This window comes from Manis pentadactyla, chromosome 9 (genome assembly GCF_030020395.1).
Source record: "Manis pentadactyla isolate mManPen7 chromosome 9, mManPen7.hap1, whole genome shotgun sequence".
In the NCBI taxonomy this organism is placed as follows: domain Eukaryota; kingdom Metazoa; phylum Chordata; class Mammalia; order Pholidota; family Manidae; genus Manis; species Manis pentadactyla.
Window position 1 is genome coordinate 95,102,559 of NC_080027.1, and position 27,102 is coordinate 95,129,660.

The 27,102-nt window shown below is 40.0% G+C and overlaps 1 protein-coding gene across 3 annotated transcripts in view; it reads left to right on the top strand.

Moving 5' to 3' along the window:
* SDCCAG8 (SHH signaling and ciliogenesis regulator SDCCAG8) overlaps positions 1-27,102 on the top strand; it is a 275,300-nt gene that overhangs the window by 86,180 nt on the left and 162,018 nt on the right. For all 3 annotated transcript variants that reach the window (XM_057507849.1, XM_057507847.1, XM_057507848.1), the window contains exon 9: positions 18,032-18,170. In XM_057507849.1, coding sequence (XP_057363832.1) covers positions 18,032-18,170 — 139 coding nt within the window. The remainder of the gene's footprint in view (positions 1-18,031; positions 18,171-27,102) is intronic.

Here is a 27,102-nt window from a genome sequence, read left to right on the forward strand (position 1 = left end):
TGGGTCCCTTGTGTTGGGAGATCTGTGAACCCCATGGCCTGAGAGACTTTTTCCTTCTCCACACTGGGGAAGTTTTAGCAATTATTTCCTCAAAGACACCTTCTATCCCTTTTTCTCTCCCTTCTTCTTCTGGTACGGCTATTATGCAATTATTGTCGGTTTGGATTGGTCACACAGTTCTCTTACTATTATTTCATTCCTAGAGATCCTTTTTTCTCTCTGTGCCTCAGTTTCTTTGTATTTGTGTTCTCTAATTTGTATTTCTTTTACCATCTCCTCTGCCTCATCTAATCTGCTTTTAAATCCCTCCATTGTATGTTTCATTTCAGATACTGTATTTTTCAAAGTTTCTGTCCCTTTCTTGAAGTTTTCCCTGAGGTCTTGAATATTTTTCTGTTGGTCCATGTGCATGTTTATAATTTTTATTTTGAAATCTTTATCAGAAACATTGGTGATTTCAATTTCACTTAGACCTGTTTCTGTTTTTTGTTCAATTTTGGTTTGTACCAGGTTCTTTTGTCATTTCATATTTCTACTGCTTACTCTGCAATAAAAATTTTGTGTAGGCAGCGTCCTGTATTTCCCAGAAGCTCTTCTCTCTGGAGCTGCCTACCACCTGGAGCAATGGTGGAGGTTGCAGTTGGGTGGCACTGGGTGTAGGAAAGACCTCTGCCTCCACTGCCAGGGCCAGTTGGTCGAGTGTTCAGGGAGGAGCCTCTGCACTATCTCCCCATAGCTTCTGTAGGCAGAGCCTCCCTCTACCTGGCCTGGCGCAACGGCAGGGACAGTAGGTTTGCGAACTGGTGCAGGCTGGATGGAAGGAGTAAAAGGCTGCATACACGGTGGGGGTCCTCAGCATATGTTGCCAGCCAGGCAGATGTAACACCTGAAGCTCCTGAAAGTTCCCAACCTTCTAGGCTAGTGTGCTAGGTTGATTTTATCCCCCTCTCCTTTCTCCTGTGCAGCAAGTTCTGTGTAATCCTTGCCCCTTTAACAGCCCTCTTGCTGTTGCCTGCCTTTCTTTTGTTCCTGAGCAGCCAGCTGTGGGTATCTGTTCACCATAAGCAGCTTCAAATTCCAGAATCTGCAAGTATTCTGCCTGTCATTGCTTTCCAATCCCACTAAACTCTAGAGCACCATGTAATGTGGGTTCTTGCTCCTGGAGCAGATCTCCAGGGCTGGGTGTTCAAGAATCCTAGGCTTCTACCCTGCTCCCCGCTTCCTTTCTCGTCCACTTGCTTGTGAGCTGCATTAAGGGGAGGACTTGGGTCCTACCGGGTCATGGCTTTGCTACTTTACCCTTTTCTGTGAGGTCTCCTCTTTTCCCCAGATGTAGGCAGTCTTTCACAGTTTTCTTTCCAGTTGCTCTTTCAGGATTCATTGTATTTGCTGTTTTTCCATATTATATGTGGTTTTGGTGTAAGTTTCTGGCTCATTTCTTACACCACCACCTTTAAGCCTCCTCAGGTCCTTTTTTCAAATGAAAGGTGCAAGGTTGTTTAGTCCTGACTGGCTGATGCAGGTTGTAGCTGATTGGTGGACTTCCAGCCATTGTCTATTTTGGCTGCAGCGGGAATCTAACAGGAACGGGTTCTGCTTTAGGGAACAGGGGGCAGTTTGTGGTTCCGAGAACACAGAATACCTGTGTGGCTTCCTGTCAGTACATGGCCATCTGACTTCATTTTATTTGGGCCTCAGACTGACGGAATCCATCTTGTTTTCTGGCATAGCTGGATTTGGGAGGAGGTGGGACTCACTTGGTTTGATCTTATTTTTGCAGTACTATCCAGTAGTGATTTATGCAGTGTGTTCTCCATGCCCCTTACTTTTCTCTATGCTCAAGGTCACCTCTCTGTCTTTTGGGGCTCATTTAAAGGGCCAAAAATCTCTTCCTTTTAGAAGTTTTCTCTTACCAGCCTCACCACATTTTGTCCTCAAATGACTTAGTCTCCTTTGTTCTGTGATTTTATAATAAATTATATGTACTTGGATGCAACAGCTGTGTTTAGTTATTTCTGTACCCTGGCTTGTAGCAGAGTAACTAGCCTATGGTAGTCCCTCAGTAAATGTTTGCTGTTTGCATGACAAGGCATTTGTCATTTACTGCTTAACAGTCAGAGATCCTCAAGTTGGAATTGGTGTGGAAAATGGAAAGATTTGGTTATTAAAGTCAGACTGATTTTGTTCTATGTTTTGACATTTGGACAAACTACTTCTCTGAATCTGGAGTCTCCTTTTGTTTGAGAAGATGATATCTATCTCTTGGGATTTTTACTGAGGCTGATAAGTCTGTGGTATAGCACTAGCTTTTGAGTCAACAGCCAGGATTTATATTATGGTTCTACTGCTAACTTACTATATAACCTCACAAATGTTACTTAACCTTCCATGCTTCAATTTCCCCATTTTTAAAATGGAGACACCTAATAACTAGTAAGTACCTAATAGGGCTATTTGAGGGGGTCATTGGAAAGAATACCTATATAGTGTTTAAAACAGTTATTGCCATGTAGTAAATTCTTGCTAAATATTAAAAATCGCATAGTTGAAGAGCTATCAAAATGTCTAGTAGCCATGGTTTCCATACAATACTAACCTGTTGGTTAAAATTAAACTGAATTTCTTCACTATGGAGTAACTGGTAGTTTTTTTTTTTTGCTATCATTAATGTACAATTACATGAACAACACTATGGTTACTAGACTCCCCCTATTATCAAGTCACCACCACATACCCCAGTACAGTCACTGTCCATCAGCATAGTAAGATGCTATAGAATCACTACTTGTCTCCTCTGTGTTATACTGCCTTCCCCATGTCCCCCAAATGAAGTCAGATGGCCAAGTACTGACAGGAAGCCACACAAGTATTCTGTGTTCTCAGAACCACAAACTGCCCCCTGTTCCCTAAAGCAGAACCCGTTCCTGTTAGATTCCTGATGCTGCAGCCAAAATGTCTGTTCAGATCCTCTGCCCAATTACGATTATACATGCTAATCGTAATGACCCTTTTTCCCTCTTATCCCTCCCTTCCCACCCATCCTCCACAGTTCCCTTCCCTTTGGTAACTGTTAGTCCATTCTTGGGTTCTGTGAGTCTGCTGCTGTTTTGTTTCTTCAGTTTTTGCATTGTTCTTATGCTCCACAGATGAGTGAAATCATTTGATACTTGTCTTTCTCCTCCTGGCTTATTTCACTGAGCATAATACCCTGTAGCTCCATCCATGTTGTTGCAAATGGTAGGATTTGTTTTCTTCTTATGGCTGAATAATATTCCATTGTGTATATGTACCACATCTTCTTTATCCATTCATCTACTGATGGACACTTAGGTTGCTTCCATTTCTTGGCTATTGTAAATGTTGCGATAAACATAGGGGTGCGTATGCCTTTTTGAAACTGGGCTCCTGCATTCTTAGGGTAAATTCATAGGAGTGGAATTCCTGGGGCAAATGGTAAGTTTATTTTGAGCATTTTGAGGAACCTCCATACTGCTTTCCACAATGGTTGAACTAATTTACATTAGTTCCCACCAGCAGTGTAGGAGGGTTCGCCTTTCTTCACATCCTTGCTAACATTTGTTGTTGTTTGTCTTTTGTATGTTGGCCATCCTAACTGGTGTGAGGTGATATCTCATTGTGGTTTTAATTTGCATTTCTCTGATGTTTAGCAATGTGGAACATCTTTTCATGTGCCTGTTGACCATCTGAATTTCTTCTTTGGAAAAATGTTCAGCTCCTCTGCCCATTTTTTAATTGGTTTATTTGCTTTTTGTTTGTTGAGGTGCGTGAGCTCTTTATGTAATTTGGATGTCAACCCCTTATTGAACATGTCATTTATGAATATATTCTCCCATACTGTAGGATGTCTTTTTGTTCTACTGATGTTGTCCTTAGCTGTACAGAAGCTTTTTAGTTTGATATAGTCCCACTTGTTCATTTTTGCTTTTGTTTCCCTTGCCCAGGGAGATACATTCATGAAGAAGTTGCTCGTGATTATGTCCAAGAGATTTTTGCCTATGTTTTCTAAGAGTTTTATGGTTTCATGACTTACATTCAGGTCTTTGATCCATTTTGAGTTTACTTTTGTATATGGGGTTAGACAATAATCCAGTTTCATTCCCTTACATGTAGCTGTCCAGTTTTGCCAACACCAGCTGTTGAAGAGGCTGTCATTTCTGTATTGTATATCCATGGCTCCTTTATCATATATTAATTGACCATATATGCTTGCGATTATATCTGGGCTCTCTAGTCTGTTCCATTGGTCTATGGGTCTGTTCTTGTGCCCGTACCAAATTGTCTTATTACTGTGGCTTTGTAATAGAGCTTGAAGTCAGGGAGCATAATTCCCCCTGCTTTATTCTTCCTTCTCATGATTGCTTTGGCTATTTGGGGTCTTCTGTGGTTCCATATGAATTTTAGAACTATTTGCTCTAGTTCACTGAAGAATTCTGTTGGTATTTTAATAAGGATTGCATTGAATCTGTAGATTGCTTTAGGCAGGATGGCCATTTTGACAATATTAATTCTTCCTATCCATGAGCATGGGATGTGTTTCCTTTTATTGGTTTCATCTTTAATTTCTCTCATGAGTGTCTTGTAGTTTTCAGGGTATAAGTCTTTCATTTCCTTGGTTAGGTTTATTCCTAGGTATTTTATTCTTTTTGATGTAATTGTAAATGGAATTGTTTTCCTGATTTCTCTTTCTGCTAGTTCATTGTCAGTGTATAGAAATGCAACAGATTTCTGTGTATTAATTTTGTATCCCGCAACTTTGCTGAATTCTGATATTAGATCTAGTAGTTTTGGAGTGGATTCTTTAGGGTTTTTTATGTACAATATCATGTCATCTGCAAACAGGGATAGTTTGACTTCTTCCTTACCAATGTGGATGCCTTTTATTTCTTTGTGTTGTCTGATTGCCATGGCTAGGACCTCCAGAACTATGTTGAATAAAAGTGGAGAAAGTGGGCATCCTTGTCTTGTTCCCAATCTTAAAGGAAAAGCTTTCAGCTTCTCGCTGTTAAGTATAATGTTGGCTCTGGGTTTGTCTTATATGGCCTTTATTATGTTGAGTTACTTGTCCTCTATACCCATTTTGTTTAGAGTTTTTATCATGATTGGATGTTGAATTTTGTCGAATGCTTTTTCAGCGTCTATGGAGATGATCATGTGTTTTTTTTCCTTTTTGTTGATTTTGATGGATTTTCAAATGTTGTACCATCCTTGCATCCATGGGATGAATCCTACTTGATCATTGTGGATGATCTTTTTGATGTATTTTTGTAACTGGTAGTTTTTGTTATTTTTGCTGAGAAATTCTTTTATGTTAAATATTTATTTTGTGTTAAATATTATATTGTTGACTGTATTATTAAATTATTAGTGTATTTAATATGACTTTATAAATTACTAAATATACATTAAGTATATTTTCAGATCCAGCTAATGTGTAGCAAACATTTATTATATTCTAAGGACTCTGCTAAGGAATATATAAACATAATCTCTTTAAATCTTAGTAAAGCATTTGTGAGGTAAATGTTATTATCCCCATTTTACAGCTAAGATAACTGAGTCTCAGAAAAGTTAAAAATTTGCCTGTTTTTATTTGAAGAAAAGAGTAGAACTGTACCTTGCAAAAATGAATTCAAGATGGTTTAAAGACCCAGAGACAATTCAGACTGTAAAATTAGTAGAAAATACAGAAAAATATCTTTATGGCCTTTAGCTAATGTCCTAAGCATGACATGAAAAGTGAAAGTCATAAAGGAAAAAAAGCGATTCCTTTCACTTCATTAAAAAATACTTCCTTGCTTACAGTATTACAAATGAAATAAAAAGACTGGGAAAAATATTTACATCTTACATAAAAAACTGCTATCATGTAGAAGGAATTTTCTTTGAAACAAACGAGATGGACAAACTGCCCGGTTGCAAAGTATATAAAGATTAAAAATTGGTGAGTAATGAAAGAGGAAGATTTCAATACAAGAGAAGATACTCTTTCTGTTATTATTCAGGGAAATCCAATACAATCCATCAAATTGGTGAAAATTTAAGGTTGATAATCATAAGAATTGGTAAAGCTTCGAGTAACGGAGTATTTTCATACCCAGCTGGTGGAAGTATAAATTGGTGTCACTTTGGAGCATAATTGAGCATTTGCCATTAATATTTAAATTGTGTATTACACATTTCAAAATCTGCCGTAGAGAATGTATATATGTGCATAATGGGTCATTTATAAGGAATACTTTTGGCAGCATTACTTGCAACAGAATAGTGATATTGTGATATAATAAGAAATAAGTGTTTTAGTCAAATCTCTATTTCCCAGGACAGAGCTGCTAAAACCCCTGTAACTTCCTAAGTGATACGAGCAAAAGGAGCATCTTTTATTATAATATTTTGTTTTTGTCCTCTGCTCCTGCAATAGCTTTGGAGCATAAAGATTAGAGGAACATCTTTTGTTATTCTTAACAAGTCCCTTTCAGCCACACCTGAGTTTATGTTAATGAGATGACTTTTGGAAATCCTTTAAGGATGGGGGCCAGTGATACCTGGTATGATGTCACTTGTATTTGTATTTTTAAAAAGTCCATATACAGCCATACTATATATTTTCTCTGGGTTCATACTTAACATAGAAAAATATTTGAAAGAATAAACACCAAGTATTTAACAGTGATTACCACTGGACAGGTGGAAGAAGGCATTGAAATTAAAAGTATTTGTCAAATAGGACTTTTAATCATATTGGTAATTAATATCCATGGAAAATGTAATGAAAATTTAATGTAAAAGGGGGAAAAATCTTATTCAAAGTCACACAGATAGGGGCAGAGTTTCAGTAATCTAGCTGTCTCACCTGAGGGTTTCAGCCCTGGGCAAGTTCACTCTGGATTCGATGAGACCAAATAACAACAACAGAATGTTGGGGGTGGAAAGGGGCTCCTACCAAGCTTTATTCTCATTGTGGTAGGTCGTCACTAGAATCCTGTCTGCCTCCTGCTCAGCCTCTGCCCTAGGCCTCTGCCCTCTCCTCCAGCTCCTATTCCCCTCTCTCCTGCTCTCTTGCTCTCTTCTCTAGGCTCTGCTCTTAGCACCAAGGAATGTCTTTTTATAGCAATACTGGCAGTAATGGCTTATTGCCAATGTGTATACAAGCATCCACCTGCACAGTGGGCTAAGTATTACCTCCTCGGACATATAAATGGGTATTGGATGAGGATCCTGTCCATGGAACTTCCATTTTCCCTACATTAGCAAACCAGTCACAAATAAAAAAAACAGGGTTTTTTCCCCCTGAGTATGTTGCATTTCATATTATCCTTGTAGGTCATCAGAAAATATTTTAAAAGGAAGCTATAATGTTTACATTGATTCCAAGTCTGGTAGTCATTTAGAAATTGGATTCTTTCTCAGTTATGTATTCCTTTGTCTTTATCCTTAATTTCAGCTCTTTGCCTTTTAAAATAAATGTCAACCTTCTCAATTAAATTTTATGCTTTGTCAGCATATCATTGGCTCCTGTTCTACTTTAATAACAGAATACAGTGGAAGGTTTCTGCTTTTATTGTCAATGAAAATCTTTGTCTATATGATTTCTTTGGCCTAAGGCTTCTCTCAATTTGTTAATGCAGAATGCTGAATATTAAGTGCTATGCTGACTTTGAACAGTGGCCAATACTTTCTAGGTTTTAATTTTTAGTTTTAAGCATAATTATTGACAGTTATGCAGTGACCTGTATTATAGGCTTTAATATGGAATTGTTAAAAATTATATCCCAGGTATGGTAAATCAAAAGAGTTGCCTGGCCTCTGTTTGCAAGGTGGTACTGTGACAGCAGCTTTAAGCTCCTCTGTTGATTTTGTAGCATGTAATGTATTGAAAGTACGACAGAAAGGACTTGGACACTTGAAAGGAAGAGGGTCAGGCATGGCCCAGAGACCAGACCATCCATATGTCTGTGGGTTTTGTCAGGACATTAGGGACTATTTGAAGAGTATACTTAACAACTAGTGATGACACTTGTGTAAAAGTAGATTGAAAGTCCTCATAGTGTTTCTGAACTTCTGCCTTTTCCTTAGGCCTCATTATGCCATAAGGTAGATTAAGAGCAACAGTAACCTTTCTTTCCTGCTGATCAAAATACTTCAAATGGGAGTCCAGATGGAACTGCTTTATATTAAATTCATTTCTGGAGACCAAGTGCCTTGGAGAAGTTTCAGTGTACTTTCAGAAAGCAGAGATGATCACCACTGTGCTGTCCTGGGATGTTAGCGCAGCCTTTGACTTTGGTGTGGGTCATTGGCGATGTCGTTGGCTCTGAAAGACTATGGCAGGAACTTCCCAGAAATGAGAAACAAGGAAACATTGCAGTCAGCCTTTTAGACTTTTTAAAAACAGTGATATAATACATATTAGTGATGCTTAATAACGCTCAAAATCGGTAATAACTGGAATAACTTCGGAATTAATGGTATTTCTTGGGCGCTCCATATTTCAAGATAAAGCTCTGATATATGTATCAGACCAACTCTCTCTTTTCCTTATCTTAAACATTTGGCCAAGATTATTCAGGGACTTTCTCAGTTCTTTTTGCTCTGACTATTGCACTAAGTTCCTTAAATATCACATGCTCAGTGGTTAGTTCAACCCAGAGCCAACACCAGTGTCCTTATCTCATCTACTTGAGCTGCCCTTTCATCTGGGTCCCAGGAGGCTGCAGCATTGATGCTGTTACCTGCTTTGTTCAAAAGATTCCTTGATCTTTCATCAGAGCAATCACAGTGTGTTAAGCACTCACAGATCTTTTGCCCTGGAAGAGGGCATTTTGGAGCACTGTCCTCTCACTCTCACATTGATATATCAAGTGTACTTCTATGACTTTCCACTGTGAGAGGCTGACTCAGGCCTGGCCCTGCAGACTGGGAGCTCTGCAGCAGGACTGCAACTGACAGGGCCGTCATGAGGCCTAGCATAGAAGCTGACTCCAGAGGGGACAGCCAGGTGACCGTAGCAGCAGGACAGGAAGCAAGGCCGTGTGTTGGCGACAGTGCCACCATGCCCTGAGCTGCTCTTTTGAGTGCTTTCTGTTTGGTACAGGGACTGGCTGAGTTGAAACAAAACAAAGCAAAAAAAAGTAGTGACTGAGTGGATAATCCTAAACTGCCAAAACGACTACCTACACCTGTAAGTGTACAGACAATTTAGGTATCTCTCCTGAGCTTCCCTGATGGTTGGAGCATGTAGTACATTTCTCTTAGAGAAAACTGGAGTGTGTCAGTCCAGTGGCTACCCAGATTTTTAGTATAATCATTTTAAGGTCTCACCATTGAATGATGAGCTTAATAAGACATTGGTATTTGGGGTTTTCAGTGATTTTCTGTGGTTTAATAGTCTGACATTGGTGAGTTAATATTGTGCAAAAAAATTTGAACTAGAGTTTACAATTCTAAAAGATCTGGTGACTTTTTAAATTGAGGTTGCAAAATATTAGAACTGAGAGTTCTACTGCACCTCTTTTAATGACTCCCTATAGCAGAGTCATTCTTCATTCATTTGTTTTTTTGCCATTTATTTCACTGAATACTGTGGGGCATACTACTCTTAGCAACAGGATATACTGAAAAGATGTTACATGTACTAAACCTAAGTCTCCTTTAAGAGGCAAATTTGGTAGACTTTGATGTTTTTGTGATCTGTCTGTTAACATAAACACTGAGCTTTTTTGTTAATTATTTAGAACTTTCACTTTGGTGATGGGGAACAGGTAAGAATATCATTGAATATTAACTTTTGTTTTTTAGTAGGTCTTGGAACTCTAAATGATGCCCATTTTGACTTGCTGTCCTTAAAAAGTGAATTTTTATTTTCTTCTAGAATTATAGGTTCCAGCTGGAGTGCCTATTCTTGATGAAGCTCGTCCCCTTTTATGTTAGAACTGTTTTGAAATGCAAATAATTAATTCATTTTTTACTGAACTAGAATAATTTAATCTTGCTTTAATTCTTTTTCCTATAACCATTATGTTTGATTATGTTTGATCAAAATAATTAACTCTTTTTTTCATTAACTTTAGAACAAAAAATAAAAGTAAGTGATTTTTCTCAATTTAAAACAAATCAGGAAATTCTAAAAGGAAGACCCCCATGCTCCCATGAATTTTGTATTTGTAGCAATTTATTCTTTTTTTAAACAAAAAGAGCTTTTATGAGACTTCTAATAATTGTAACTTTGCTCAGTATTACATATTTCTTTAAAATATGCTGCTTTCCAAGTACCATGAATAGTTAAAATTATCTTAAGAGATTTTTTTCAATGGAGTCATTGGTTAATCCTGAAAACAATTCAAACCCAGAGATAAAATCTTTTAAATTATGGCTCCCCAAAGGTTGCTAAATTAAAAAAAAAAAATCACAGTTGGATCTTTACTGGTAGTTTAAAACTTGGCAATGAAAAGGAAATTGCAAGCAGTTACTTCAGCAGAATTTGAAAGCACAGTTTAAAACTTGAGTTCTTTAACAAAGCATGGAACAGCATACGTAACAGTCCAACTTTTTTTTTTTTTTTTTTGCTTTGCAGTGTGTAGTTTTCCACCTCACTTCCTCTTTCTACCACTGGTCTTTTTTTTTTTTTAATTTTTAATTTTGGTATCATTAATCTACAATTACATGAAGAAAAGCATTATGTTTACTAGGCTCCCCCTTTCACCAAGTCCCCCCCACATACGCCTTCACAGTCACTGTCCATCAGTGTAGTAAGATGCTGTAAAATCACTGCTTGTCTTCTCTGTGTTGTAGAGCCTGCCCCTTACCCCCGCCACATTATACATGCTAATTGTAATGCCACCTTTCTTCTTCCCGCCCTTATCCCTCCCGTCCCACCTGTCCTCCCTAGTCCCTTTCCCTTTGGTAACTGTTAGTCCCTTCTTGGGTTCTGTGATTCTCCTTCTGCTTTGTTCCTTCAGTTTTTCTTTGCTCTTATGCTCCACATATGAGTGAAATCATTTGGTACTTGTCTTTCTCCGCCTGGCTTATTTCACTGAGCATAATGCCCTCTAGCTCCATCCATGTTGTTGTGAATGGTAGGATTTGTTTTCTTCTTAGGGCTGAGTAATATTCCACTGTGTATATGTACCACATCTTCATAATTAATTCATCTAATGATGGACATTTAGGTTGCTTCCATTTCTTAGCAATTGTATATAGTGCTGTGATAAACATAGGGGTGCATCTGTCTTTTTCAAACTGGTCTGCTGCATTCTTATGGTAAATTCCTAGAAGTGGAATTCCTGGGTCAAATGGTATTTCTCTTTAAAGCATTTTGAGGAAACTCCCAGTGCTTTCCACAGTGGTTGAAATAATTTACATTCCTACCAACAGTGCAGGAGGGTTCCCCTTTCTCCACAACCTCGCCAACATTTGTTGTTGTTTGTCTTTTGGATGGTAGCGATCCTTACTGGTGTGAGATGATATCTCATTGTGATTTTAATTTGCATTTCTCTGATAACTAGCAATGCGGAGCATCTTTTCATGTGTCTGTTGGCCTTCTGAATTTCTTCTTTAGAGAACTGTCTATTCAGCTCCTCTGCCCATTTTTTAATTGGATTGTTTGTTTTTTGTTTGTTAAGGTGTGTGAGCTCTTCATATATTTTGGATGTCAACCCTTTATTGGATCTGTCATTAATGAATATATTCTCCCATATTGTAGGATACCTTTTTGTTCTATTGATGGTGTCTTTTGCTGTACAGAAGCTTTTCAGCTTGATATAGTCCCACCTGTTCATTTTTGCTTTTGTTTCCCTTGCCTGGGGAGATATGTTCATGAAGAAGTCACTCATGTTTATGCCCAAGAGATTTTTGCCTATGCTTTTTTCTAAGAGTTTTATGGTTTCATGACTTACATTCAGGTCTTTGATCCATTTTGAATTTACTTTTGAGTATGGGGTTAGACAATGGTTCAGTTTCATTCTCTTACATGTAGCTGTGCAGTTTTGCCAGCACCATCTGTTGAAGAGACTGTCATTTCGCCATTGTATGTCCATGGCTCCTTTATCAAATATTAATTGACCATATATGTTTGGGTTAATGTCTGGAGTCTCTATTCTGTTCCACTGGTCTGTGGGTCTGTTCTTGTGCCAGTAGCAAATTGTCTTGATTCCTGTGGCTTTGTAGTAGAGCTTGAAGTTGGGGAGTGAGATCCCCCCCAGTTTATTCTTCCTTCTCTGAATTGCTTTGGCTATTCGGGGTCTTTGGTGTTTCCATATGAACTTTTGAACTATTTGTTCCAGTTCATTGAAGAATGCTATTGGTAATTTGATAGGGATTGCATCGAATCTGAATATTGCTTTGGGCAGGATGGCCATTTTCACGATATTAATTCTTCCTAGCCAGGAGCATGGGATGAGTTTCCATTTGTTAGTGTCCTCTTTAATTTCTCTTAAGAGTGTCTTGTAGTTTTCAGGGTATAGGCCTTTCACTTCCTTGGTTAGGTTTATTCCTAAGTATTTTATTCTTTTTGATGCTATTTTGAATGGAATTGTTTTCCTGATTTCTCTTTCTATTAGTTCATTGTTAGTGTATAGGAAAGCCACAGATATCTGTGTGTTAATTTTGTAACCTGCAACATTGCTGAATTCTGATATTAGTTCTAGTAGTTTTGGAGTGGAGTCTTTAGGGTTTTTTATGTGCAATATCATGTGATCTGCAAGTAGTGACAGTTTAACTTCTTCTTTACCTATTTGGATTCCTTGTATTTCTTTGTTTTGTCTGATTGCCATGGCTAGGACCTCCAGTACTATGTCGAATAACAGTGGGGAGAGTGGGCATCCCTGTCTTGTTTCCGATCTCAGGGGAAAGCTTTCAGCCTCTCGCTGTTCAGTATGATGTTAGCTGTGGGTTTATCATATATGGCCTTTATTATGTTGAGGTACTTGCCCTCTATGCCCATTTTGTTGAGAGTTTTTATCATGAATCAATGTTGAATTTTGTTGAATGCTTTTTCAGCATCTATGGAAATGATCATGTGGTTTTTGTCCTTCTTTTTGTTGATGTGGTGGATGATGTTGATGGATTTTTTAATGTTGTACCATCCTTGCATCCCTGGGATGAATCCCACTTGGTCCTGGTGTATGATCCTCTTGATGTATTTTTGAATTCGGATGGCTAATATTTTGTTGGGTATTTTTGCATCTACGTTCATTGGGGATATTGGTCTGTCGTTTTCTTTTTTATTGGGATCTTTGTCTGGTTTTTGTATTAGGGTGTTGTTGGCTTCATAGAATGAGTTTGGGAGTATTCGCTCCTCTTCTATTTTTTGGAAAACTTTAAGGAGAATGGGTATTATGTCTTCTCTGCATGTCTGATAAAATTCCAAGGTAAATCCATCTGGCCCGGTGGTTTTGTTCTTGGGTAGTTTTTTGACTACCACTTCAATTTTGTTGCTGGTAATTGGTCTGTTTAGATTTTCTGTTTCTTCCTTGGTCAGTCTTGGAAGATTGTATTTTTCCTGGAAGTTGTCCATTTCTCCTAAGTTTTCCAGCTTATTAGCATATAGGTTTTCATAGTATTCTCTAATAATTCTTTATATTTCTGTAGGGTCTGTCGTGATTTTTCCTTTCTCGTTTCTGATTCTGTTGATGTGTGTTGACTCTCTTTTTCTCTTAGTAAGTCTGGCTAGAGGCTTATCTATTTTCTTTATTTTCTTGAAGAGCCAGCTCTTGGTTCCATTGATTTTTTCTTTTGTTTTATTCTTCTCAATTTTATTTATTTCTGCTCTTATCTTTATTATGTCCCTCATTCTACTGAACTTAGGCCTCATTTGTTCTTCTTTTTCCAATTTTGATAATTGTGACATTAGACTATTCATTTGGGATTGTTCTTCCTTCTTTAAATATGCCTGGATTGCTATATGCTTTCTTCTTAAGACTGCTTTTGCTGCATCCCACAGAAGTTTGGGCTTTGTGTTGTTGTTGTCATTTGTTTCCATATATTGCTTGATCTCTATTTTGATATGGTCGTTGATCCATTGATTATTTAGTAGTATGTTGTTAAGCCTCCATGTGTTTGTGAGCCTTTTTGCTTTCTTTATACAATTATTTCTAGTTATGTACCTTTGTGGACTGAAAAGTTGGTTGGTAGAATTTCAATCTTTTGGTATTTACTGAGGCTCTTTTTGTGGCCTAGTATATGGTCTATTCTGGAGAATGTTCCATGTGCACTTGAGAACAATGTGTATCCTGTTACTTTTGGACGTAGAGTTCTATAGATGTCTATTAGGTCCATCTGTTCTAGTGTGTTGTTCAGTGCCTCTGTGTCCTTACTTATTTTCTGTCTGGTGGATCTGTCCTTTGGACTGAGTGGTGTGTTGAAGTCTCCCAAAATGAATGCATTGCATTCTATTTCCTCCTTTAATTCTGTTAGTATTTGTTTCACATATGTTGGTGCTACTGCATTGAGTGAATATATGTTTATGATGGTTATATCCTCTTGTTGGACTGAGTCCTTTATCATTATGTAATGTCCTTCTTTGTCTTTTGTTACTTTCTTTGTTTTGAAGTCTATTTTGTCTGATACCAGTACTGCAACACCTCCTTTTTTCTCCCTGTTGTTTGCATGAAATATCTTTTTCCATCACTTGACTTTTAATGTGTGTATGTCTGGGTTTGAGGTGAGTCTCTTGTAAGCAGCATATAGATGGGTGTTGCTTTTTATCCATTCTATTACTCTGTGTCTTTTGATTGGTGCATTCAGTCCATTTACATTTAGGGTGATTATTGAAAGATATGTACTTATTGCCATTGCAGGCTTTAGATTCATGGTTACCAAAGGTTCAAGGTTAGGTTGTTTACTACCTTACTGGCTAACTTAACTCACTTATTGAGCTATTATAAACACAGTCTGATGATTCTTTATTTCTATCCCTTCTTATTCCTCCTCCTCCAATCTTCATATGTTGAGTGTTTTGTTCTGTGCTCTTTTTAGGAGTGCTCCCATCTAGAGCAGTCCCTCTAAAATACCCTGTGGAGGTGGTTTGTGGGAGGCAAATTCCCTCAACTTTTGCTTGTCTGGGAATTGTTTAATCCCTCCTTCCTATTTAAATGATAATCGTGTTGGATACAGTATTCTTGGTTCAAGGCCCTTCTGTTTCATTGCATTAAATATATCATGCCATTCTCTTCTAGCCTGTAAGGTTTCTGTTGAGAAGTCTGATGTTAGCCTGATGGGTTTTCCTTTGTAGGTGACCTTTTTGCTCTCTCTGGCTGCCTTTAATACTCTGTCCTTGTCCTTCATCTTTGCCATTTTAATTCTTATGTGTCTTGGTGTTGTCCTTATTGGGTCCCTTCTGTTGGGAGTTCTGTGTGCTTCTGTGGTCTGAGAAACTCTTTCCTCCCCCTGTTTGGGGAAGGTCTCAGCAATTAGTTCTTCAAAGACACTTTCTATCCCTTTTTCTCTCTTCTTCTTCTGGTACCTGTATAATGTGGATATTGTACCTTTTGGATTCGTTACACAGTTCTCTGAATATTGTTTCATTTCTGGAGATCCTTTTATCTCTCTCTGTATCAGCTTCTATGCCTTCCTCTTCTCTGGTTTCTAGTCCATTAATGGCCTCTTGCATCCCATCCTTTCTGCTTTTAAGTCCTTCCAGAGATTGTTTTATTTCTATAGTCTCCCTCTGTACTTGCTCCTTTAGCTCTTGCATATTTCTCTGCAGATCCATCAGCATGTTTATGATTTTTATTTTGAATTCTTTTTCAGGGAGACTGGTTAGGTCTGTCTCTGCAGATCCTCTCTCAGGGGTTGTCTGGACTATTTTGGACTGGACTAAATTTTTCTGCCTTTTCATGGTGATAGCGGTGTTTGTAGGTGGGTTGCAGGTGTGTCAGCTGAGAGAAGAAGGTCCTTTCCTGCTTGCTGGACGCCTTGCCCTTCTCTGCTGTCTGTGTCGATTACCCGCACTCCTGGAGCAGCCACCGGGTTAATCCCCTAAGCTGCTGTCAGCGGGTCCTCCATCAGAGCAGCACAGAGCCCTGCGGGTAGTAGCAAGCATGCCAGGTGCGCTCCTCCATGATAGCGGCACCCCTTCCAGGCAGCTGCGTGCCAACAGCGGCCTTTGGGTGTGGCCCAGGTGGCTGTGCATCAGGCTGGGATTCCTTTTGTCTGCTGGGAGCACGGCTGCTCCCTCTGGCACCTCTGCAGGTGCGCACGGACCTCTCCCGTGCCCCTCTGGCACTGCTGCTGCTGGCACGCGCGGGCATCTCCCAGGCCACTCAGTCACCACCGCTGCGGTCTCACACGGGCCTCTTCCCAGGCCCCTCTTGTGCTGCCGTCACTGACGCACGCGGGCCACTCCTGGGCCACTCGGTCACTGCCGCCGCGGGCTTGCACAGTCGTCTCCCACGTCCTCTGGCGCTGCTGCCACTGGCGCGTGCAGGCCAATCCCGGGCTGCTCAGTCACTTCTGCGTTGGGCTCACACAGGCTGCTCCTGGTCCCCTCTGGTGCCTCTGGCACACGCAGACCTCTCCCAGTTCCCTCTGGCGCTGCCGCCCCTGGCGCACTCTGCCTCTCTCCCACTACTGGGCCGGTGTGTCGGGGTCTGCGCCAGTTGTGGGAACAACTGGCAGGCTGCTTAGTGCCATGAGGGGCTTCAGAGCTGCGCTGCCGCCCAGTGGGTTAGAGAGCCTTAAATTCCCTGGGACTCCCAGCTGCTGAGTAAGTGTGCCGGGACGACTTCGTCCACCTCTGGGGTCCTTGTCTCTTTAAGACTTGCAAATAGCACTTGCTTTTCTTTTGTCTCAGGGGTGCCGGTTGCAGGGACCTGCCTGCAGGTTTTGCTTTTCCGTTTCTCTAATATCCAGCACCCCGTGCACCTTGTGTCTGCACTCCGGGTGCAGATGTCTAGAGCTGGTTGTTGAGCAGTCCTGGGGCTTTCACTTCCTTCCCATTCCAACTCCTTTCTTCCCCCCAGGTTCTGGGGTGGGGAGCATTTGGATCCCGCCTGGCTGTGTCTTGTATCTTACCCCCTTTGTGTAATGTTGAGTTCTCGCAGATGTAGATGTATCCTGGCTGTTGTACTGTATCCACTGGTGTCTCTTTTAGAAATAGTTGTATTTATTGTATTTTCATAAATATATATGTTTTTGGGAGGAGATTTCCACTGAACTACTCATGCCGCCATCTTGGCTTCACACACACACACCCCCCACTGGTAATTTTTATCCAGTGGATAAGTTCCAAATATCCTGGACTCTCTCATATGAAATTTATTTAACCCATGAGATTGGAACCTGCTTTTTTACATGCCAAAGCATTTTGGCATTCCATTCAATTCTGTCCCCCCGAAATAGGTTAGCTTAGGGCAGTTCTGACAATTGCTGGGGAGGGAGTGGGGCTAGGCAAGGCTCATCCCAGCGGGAGAAGGTTTGGGTAAATTATGACCATTTTCTCATAACCGGGGCATTTGAGGGATTCAGCAGGACTTTCTGTTGAAAGAATAAATGTGTTCATAAGTCAGTGAAAGAATGTAATGAAAAAGAAGGGTGAAAATGAGGATTGCGGAGGAAGAAAAGAAGGGAAGGATATATATTTTTTCAAGTAAATGCAAGGAGGGCTGGTAGTATACTTGGAGCCATGGCAGCCCCATCTTAACACATTTACTTATACTTGGAGGGGTGATCCCCACTTCTCTGCTTTGCTGATTTCTTATTCCTTTTCCACCCCCTCCCCCTCCTAATTTTAAGCTAATTTGCTCTTCTCTGGGCTCTGCTCTGCAGCCTGCAGTCCTCACAATCGGGCGTTGTCGCACCCAGATGCATTGGACCATGAGTGCTCACAGCCCTGCTGGCCACTGCGCCGGCTGCTGGCCAAGCGAGGACAGAGGGGCTTTCTCTGGGCACCACTTTCATATGCCGGGCACCAGTGCCCTGGCTCTTCTCAGGCGTATTAATGCTTTTTCCTTCCTGACTTACAAATACACGAGTGTTTGATCATTTCTTGCTTTGAATGTTCTTTTTGTGCTGACAGAGAAAGAGACGACTTAATGTCTGCACTACTTTCCGTAAAGGGCAGCTTGCCAGATGTGCAGCAGAGAGAAGCACGCGCTTATGAGCAGGTGAAGCAAGCGGTGCATATGACTGAGGAAGCCCATTTTGAAAAAACCAAGGCAAGTCTAACGAGATTAAAATACAGGCATGCCATGATTGCCCTGTTTTCATTGCTGAGTATTTCTTTGCTTATTCTTGTATAACTACACTCTTTTTTTTCCCAAACATCTGAAGTGAATGCCAATCTATTAATGTTGACTTTTCTATGAAACAGATTTACTATGTGGGAAATTCTTATTCCTCTGCAAATTTGCTTGTTACGTCACTGTTCAGGGACTAGCGTACAATGTGTTAAAGTACTTTAAGAGACTCCTTTGCTTAATCTTTTTATTTGCTAATCATTTTTATGCTGTGAAAATCATAATACTCATAGTCCGCCATCTGTATGGGTTCTTGTATGACTAAGACTAAGGCTTTTCCTCTATACCTGGGAAATTTTGAGGACATCCAAATGCCACATCCAATGAGACATGTGTATTTAGTAGAATCCTCAGCTATTACTGTGGCTCCATTGTTTGCTAAGTCAAACACATTAATAATGATAATGACAGTAATAGTTAACAGCAATCAGGCGGTGTTCTGAAGACATGGAATAATAGGAGGTTACTACTGATTCATTGCTATTTGGGGGCTACAGCATCCTCCATTAAAGCCTGTTATGTATTTTCCCTAGAAACACCAGCCACACTTCAAGGGCATGATAGGCACCTGCAGCAAGTGCTTACTGTTTGGGGCAGTGCAGATAAAGAACGTTTCCAACATCACAGAAAGCTCTTCTGGATAGCATTCGTCTAGATTATATAGTAATATCAGCATTTATTAAAATATTAGACTATTCAACTGTGTATTAAGCTGCTTCTCAGTCATTGCCTTATCCATTTGCCTCTGGCCAGTGCATCCCTAAATCTCCCAGACTATTTGATCCTCACTGTTCACGTTGCTAATGCCTCTGCACCTGCTGAAACTCATGTTCATCCAAACTCCCTAGCACACTTTAATGTTTCCTCAGACACTTCTGTTTCATCATTTGTGCTGAATTTAGCTGTCCCTTGATGATATCATGACCTTTGAAACCTTCAGTGAAGGTCTTTTGCCACCCATTTCCTCTCATCTGGCCATGGCGGAGGAATCAACGTTTCCTTCACTCCTTCCTGCCATTCCCAGCCTCTGTTTTGGCATCTACTTTCAGTTACCATTCCTCTCTGCAGTTAGGTTACCACTCCTCTTTGAAATGATTGTTGTCTCTTCTCTCCCATACTGTAATCAATATAAACTCTCAATCTATAAGTTACTAATTACACTTCTTTTAAAAAGTAAAATCATCCATTTTATTACTTGGGTTTATAAAATACTTACAGGATCTTCAACACTTTTAAGATCTTTCACATCTGATCCTTTTTCCCCCTTGTCTTTATCCATTCAGGCTGCTGTGAGAAAAGTACCATAGGCTGGGTGGCTTGAAAGACATTTATTTCTCACAGTTTTGGAGGCTGGAAGTTCAAGATCAAGGCACCAGCAGATTGCGTGTCTGCTGAGACCCTGCTCTCTGGTTCAGAGGTGGCTCTCTTCTTTCTGTTCTCACATGGAGGAAGGTGCAGGGAAGCTCATGGAGCCTCTTTTATAAGGGCACTAATCCCACCCATGAGACTCCACCCTTATGACCTAAGCACCCCCAGAGGCCTCACCTCCAAACGCCATCACATTGGAGGTCTTTCAAGCTATGAACTTGGTGGCCACAGACAGTCTGTGGCACCCTGCACCTTATCTCCATTCACCTTTCTGAAAGATTTCTACATTCACGTTAAATGTAACACCTCAGCCCAACACACATTGGCCTCCTTAAAGCTACCATTTTCCTGTATTCAGCTGTAACTGCACATGAATTGAGGTGTCTGTGAGATCCCTGACTCTGAAACCACTCTCTCTGACCAGGGCAGTTTTAGGTGTTTCCCCTTATTGCAGGTAAATCTACTCAGTGTTCCCATTCCTACCTCTAGCCTCCTCTCCTGTCTCATTTATCTGTTGTCTCTGGGCTGGTCTTATTCTCTTTCCATTTAAATATGGATTTTACAGTCCCAGACTGAGCTGATTGTATTCACTCCCCTAAACTTGTGTGTTCTCTGCTTGTTGGATGGCACCTTTGTGCACTACCGTGTCCTGCCTGGGAGGCTAAATGTTGTCCTCTCCTTCATTTAGAAAAGCAACATTAACAGATTGGTATTCATGATATCCCCTTGACATCTGAAACTCTCTACAGCCAAATTATTCTCTCTACCTTCCTCTGTACTCCTTTTCCTTCTGCCATTTTCAGGTAATGACATCATCATCTTACCAACAGCCCTGGTTTGCATCCTTTAAGATATCTTGGCTCATCCTCATACCTCACCCTGGACATCCAGTCGGTTGCCCACCTCATTCTCTCTTTACAGTCCCTTGCTGAGCTGTGCCTGCCCTACCACCCCTTCCATTCCCATGCCCCTGCCCTGGTTCATCTTCACATTCTCTTCTGCAACCTGTGCAGATCGCAGAAGCCTTCTGGTTGTCTCCTTCAGGTCTCTTCCAGTTCCAGCCCCTTCCATTATCTCTCACATTGCTGCCAAAGTCTACTTGAATTGTAATTCTCCCTGTTCAGGTATCTCCCCTCTTGTAGTAGAATAAAAGACCAAGTCCTTAGTGTGACCTTCCAGATCTTTCACATTATGGCCCCACTCTAACTTTTCCAATTGTATCTTCCACTACATTCCTTTCATGTAACCTGTGCTGTTTACTAAATGTAACCTACAATTGACAGTTTCCATGAATTGGGAAAGCATGCTGTAGGCTTTTCTGCACTGTACCCTTTTGTGAAATATGTCTTCAGCCTAGGAGGCTCAACTTAGGTGGCAGTCTACCCAAACATTTCCCTAGCCCCTTCTTGTTTGAATTACTCTCTTCCTCCTTTATATTCCTTTTCAGCTGTGTATACTTGTGCTATTCACAGAGCTCTCCACTAAAACACCCTAAAAGACAAGACAGGTCTATGACATCTTATTATTGTATTCCTCACATTGCCACTTATGATTCATTGCATGATAAATGTTTGTTAAATTGAAACCAATTATTAGCTTTAAATATTAATAGGAATTTTGTAATTAGTGCATTTAAAAATTTAACAGTTAAGAACTAGAGAGACGATTGTGTGTTATAAATCTATTGCATTTTTCACTTAATTAGTAATAAAACAGTGACTGATTTTTAAGCAGTGTACAAAATGCAGTGCAGTTCTAGTATGTACATTAAAACACATTTGGAATTTTGCTTTCTGAAAGTAAAAAGTGAAACAGCATTATGTTTTAATTTTAAAGCCTCTTTATATATTCCTGACATGGGAAATGGTTACTTTGTTCTTATAGTTCCTTGACATTTGTTGCCATCTAGTGTTCCATTTTGCATACTGCATGCTAAGCAAATAGGAATTACGTATTTACATTTATAGTGACAGTGAAAACACATGAGGATTTCATAAGAAAGTATATCTATAACGTGAGAAAATTTTAATGCCATGCATAGACTGAGTCATACAACTGCCTTGGATCCAGTCGCTCTACAGCCGCTTTCTGGGTCTGGGATCTTGGGCAAGTTTCTTAATGTCTCAAAGCCTCAGACTTTTCAGCTGAGTGATAAGAACCACGTAAAATTTAGTGAAGGAGGAGGAGCCAAGATGGCGGCATGAGCAGGACAGTGGAAATCTCCTCTCAAAAACATACATATTTTTGAAAATACAACAAATACAACTATTCCTAAAAGAGAGACCAGAAGATAGAGTACAACAGCCAGGCTACATCTACACCTGCAAGAACCCAGCACCTCACGAAGGCGGTAAGATACAAGCCGTGGCCTTGTGGGACCCAAGTGTGCCCTCCACTCCAGCTCCCCAGTGGGAGGAGAAGAGTCAGAGCTGGGAGGGAGAGGGAGTCTAGGACTGCTGAATACCCAGCCCTAGTCATCCACACCGGGAGCACAGACACACAGTGCGTGGTGTGCTGGATACAAGGGAAACGGAACAGTAAAACCTGTGAGTGGGTCCCCACAGCCAGAATCCCTGGGACAAAAAAAAGTGAGTGCTTTTTTAAAGTCTTAAATGGACAGGGGCCTCACAGCTGGGTGGAAGCGTCCCAGCACACTCGGCGCAGCATCTGGGAATCCTGGGAAACTCCAGGCGCCCTAACCCCTGGGCAGCAGGGCAGCTTGGAGGCCCCTCACGGTGATAAACAGCCTCCCGCCCGTTCTCCCACCGGCGCAGCCCTGCCATAGCAGAGCAACAGCCTGAAAGCGGCCACGCCCACAACAACCACGCGGAGCTTACTCCACAGTGGCCTGGGCAAGAATCAGAGACCCCGTCTGCATGCAACTGCCCAGCTCAACCCGTTAGGGGTCACTGTTTTCCCAGGAAAAGAAGGCCAGGAGCAAGTGGAAAGGGACTTGTTTCTCCCAGTTGACACATGCGCCAACTGCCCATGACTACCTCTATCAACATGAAAAGGCAGAAGAATTTGATACAGACCAGACTAACCCAGACATCCTCCCCTGAGAGGGAATCTGGGGAGATAGATTTAACGAATCTACCTGAAAAAGAATTCAAGATAAAGGTCATAACCATGCTGATGAACTTGCAGAGAAATATGCAAGAGCTAAGGAGGGAGAATACAGAAATAAAACAATCTGTGGAGGGACTTAAAAGCAGAATGGATGAGATGTAAGAGGCCATTGATGGAATAGAAATCAGAGAACAGGAACACAGAGAAGCTGACGCAGAGAGAGATAAAAGGATCTCTAGGAATGAAAGAATATTAAGAGAACTGTGTGACCAATAGAAACAGAACAATATCCATATTGTAGGGGTACCAGAAGAAGAAGAGAGAGAAAGGGTTAAAAAGTGTCTTTGAAGAAATAATTGCTGAAAACTTCCCCAAACTGGGGAAGGAAATAGCCTCTCAGAACACAGAAGCAAACAGAACTCCCAACACAAGGGACCCAAGGAGGACAACACCAAGACACATAATAATTAAAATGGCAAAGGTCAAGGACAAGGAGAGAATATAAAAGGCAGCCAGAGAGAGAAAAAAGATTACCTACAAAGGAAAACCCATCAGACTATTATCAGACTTCTCAACAGAAACCTTACAGGCCAGAAGAGAATGGCATGATATACTAAATGCAATGAAACAGAAGGGCCTTGACCCAAGAATACTGTATCCAGCACAATTATCATTTAAATAGGAAGGAGGGATTAAACAATTCCCAGACAAGCAAAAGTTGAGGGAACTTGCCTCCCACAAATCACCTCTACAGGGTATTCTAGAGGGACTGTTCTAGATGGGAGCACTCCTTCGGCTAAATAGATGTCACCAGAGAAAATAAAATCACAGCAAAGAAAGCGAACAATCAAATACTAACTGAAGACAAAAAGTAAAATCAACTACCCACAAAAGCAGTAAAAGAAAACACAGAAGAGCATAAAACAACAACAACAACAAAACACCTAACATACAAAGAATGGAGGAGGAGGAATAAGAAGGGAGAGAAATAAAGAATCATCAGACTGTGTTTATAATAGCTCAATAAGTGAGTTAAGTCATACAGTAAGACAGTAAAGAAGCTAACCTTGAACCTTTGGAAACCACGAACCTAAAGCCTGCAATGGCAATAAGTACATATCTTTCAATAATCACCCTAAATATAAATGGACTGAATGCACCAATCAAAAGACACAGAGTAATAGAATGGATAAAAAAGCAAGTCCCATCTATATGCTGCTTACAAGAGACTCTCCTCAAACCCAAAGACATGCACAGACTAAAAGTGAAGGAATGGAAGAAGATATTTCATGCAAACAACAAGGAGAAAAAAGCAGTTGTTTCAGTACTAGTATCAGACAAAGTAGACTTCAAAACAAAGGAAGTCACAAGACATAAAGAAGGATATTATATAATGATAAAGGGGTCAATCCAACATGAGGATATAACCATTATAAATATATATGCACCCAATACAGGAGCACCAACATATGTGAAACAAATACTAACAGAATTAAAGGAGGAAATAGAATGCAATGCATTCATTAAGGGAGACTTCAACACACCACTCACTCCAAAGGACAGATGCACCAGACAGAAAATAAATAAGGGCACAGAGGCACTGAACAACAGCACACTAGAACAGATGGACCTAATAGACATCTAAGAACTCTATGTCCAAAAGCAACAGGATACACATTCTTCTCAAGTGCACATGGAACATTCTCCAAAATAGACCACATACTAGACCACAAAAAGAGCCTCAGTAAATTCCAAAAGATTGAAATCCTACCAACCAATTTCTCAGACCACAAAGGTATAAAACTAGAAATAAATTGTACAAAGAAAGCAAAAAGGCTCACAAACACATGGAGGCTTAACAACATGCTTCTAAATAATCAGTGGATCAACGACCATATCAAAATAGAGATCAAGCAATATATGGAAACAAATGACAACAACAACACAAACCCCAACTTCTGTGGGACACAGCATAAGCTATTTTAAGAGGAAAGTATATAGCAATCCAGGCATATTTAAAGAAGGAAGAACAATCCCAAGTGAACAGTCTAAAGACACAATTATGAAAATTGGAAAAAGAAGAACAAATGAGGTCTAAAGTTAGCAGAAGAAGGGACATAATAAGGATAAGAGAAGAAATAAATAAAATTGAGAAGAATAAAACAATAGAAAAACTCAATGAAACAAAGAGCTGGTTCTTCGAGAAAATAAACAAAACAGATCAGCCCCTAGCCAGACTTATGAAAAGAAAAAGAGAATCTACACACATCAACAGAATCAAATGAGAAAGAAAAAATCATGACAGACCCTACAGAAATACAAAGAATTATTAGAGAATACTACAAAAAACTATATGCTAACAAGCTGGAAAACCTAGAAGAAATGGAAAACTTCCTAGAAAAATACAACCTTCCAAGACTGACCAAGGAAGAAACAGAAAATCTAAATAGACCAATTACCAGCAAAGAAATTGAATCGGTAATCAAAAAACTACACAGCAGCAAAACCCCTGGGCCAGATGTATTTACCACAGAGTTTTATCAGACATACAGAGAAGACATAATACCCTTTCTCCTTAAAGTTTTCCAAAAAACAGAAGAAGAGGGAATACTTCCAGACTCATTCTATGAAGCCAGCATCACCCTAATACCAAAACCAGGCAAAGACCCCAATATAAAAGAAAATTACAGACCAATATCCCTGATGAACATAGATGCAAAAATACTCAACAAAATATTAGCAAACCGAGTTCAAAAGTACATCAAGAGGATCATACACCATGATCAAGTGGGATTCATCTGAGGGCTGCAAGGATGGTACAACATTCAAAAATCCATCAACATCATCCACCACATCAACAAAAACAAGGACAAAAATCACATGATCATCTCCATAGATGCTGAAAAAGCATTCGACAAAATTCAACATCCGTTCATGATAAAAACTCTCAGCAAAATGAGTGTAGAGGGCAAGTACCTCAACATAATAAAGGCCATATAATGAAAATCCCACAGCCAACATCATACTGAACAGCGAGAGGCTGAAAGCATTTCCTCTAAGATTGGGAACAGGACAGGGACGCCCACTCTCCCCACTGTTATTCAACATAGTACTGGAGGTCCTAGCCTTGGCAATTAGACAAAACAAAGAAATACAGGGAATCCAGATCGGTAAAGAAGAAGTTAAACTGTCACTATTTGCAGATGACATGATATTATACATAAAAAACCCTAAAGAGTCCACTCCAAAACTACTAGAACTGATATCGGAATACAGCAAAGTTGCAGGATACAAAATTAATACACAGAAATCTGTAGCTTTCCTATACACTAACAATGAACTAATAGAAGGAGAAACCAGGAAAACAATTCCATTCACAATTGCATCAAAAAAAAATAATACCTAGGAATCAACCTAACCAAGGAAGTGAAAGACCTATACCCTGAAAACTACAAGACATTTTTAAGATAAATTAAAGAGGACACTAACAAATGAAAACTCATCCCATGCTCTTGGCTAGGAAGAATTAATATCGTCAAAATGGCCATCCTGCCCAAAGGTATGTACAGATTTAATGCAATCCCTATCAATTTACCAACAGCATTCTTCAACGAACTGGAACAAATAGTTCAAAAATTCATATGGAACCACCAAAGACCCCGAATAGCCAAAGCAATCCTGAGAAGGAAGAATAATGTGGGAGGGATCTCGCTCCCGAACTTCAAGCTCTACTACAAAGCCACATTAATCAAGACAATTTGGTACTAGCACAAGAACAGAGTCATGGACCAGTGGAACAGAATAGAGTCTTCAGACATTAACCCAAAGGTCAATTAATATATGATAAAAGAGCCATGGACATACAGCTTCTTCAACAACTGGTGTTGACAAAACTGGACAGCTACATGTAAGAGAATGAAACTGGATCATTGTCTAATCCCATACAGAGAAGTAAATTCGAAATGGATCAAAGACCTGAATGTAAGTCATGAAACCATAAAACTCCTAGAAAAAAACATAGGCAAAAATCTCCTGGACATAAACATGAGCAACTTCTTCATGAACATATCTCCCCGGGCAAGGGAAACAAAAGCAAAAATGAAGAAGTGGGACTACATCAAGCTGAAAAGCTTCTGTACAGCAAAGGACACCATCAATAGAACAAAAAGGTACCCTACAGTATGGGAGAATATATTCATAAATGACAGATCCGATAAATGGTTGACATCCAAAATATATAAAGAGCTCATGCACCTCAACAAACAAAAAGCAAATAATCCAATTAAAAATTGGGCAGAGGAGCTGAACAGACAGTTCTCCAAAGAAGAAATTCAGATGGCCAACAGACACATGAAAAGATGCTCCACATTGCTTGTCATCAGAGAAATGCAAATTAAAACCACAATGAGATATC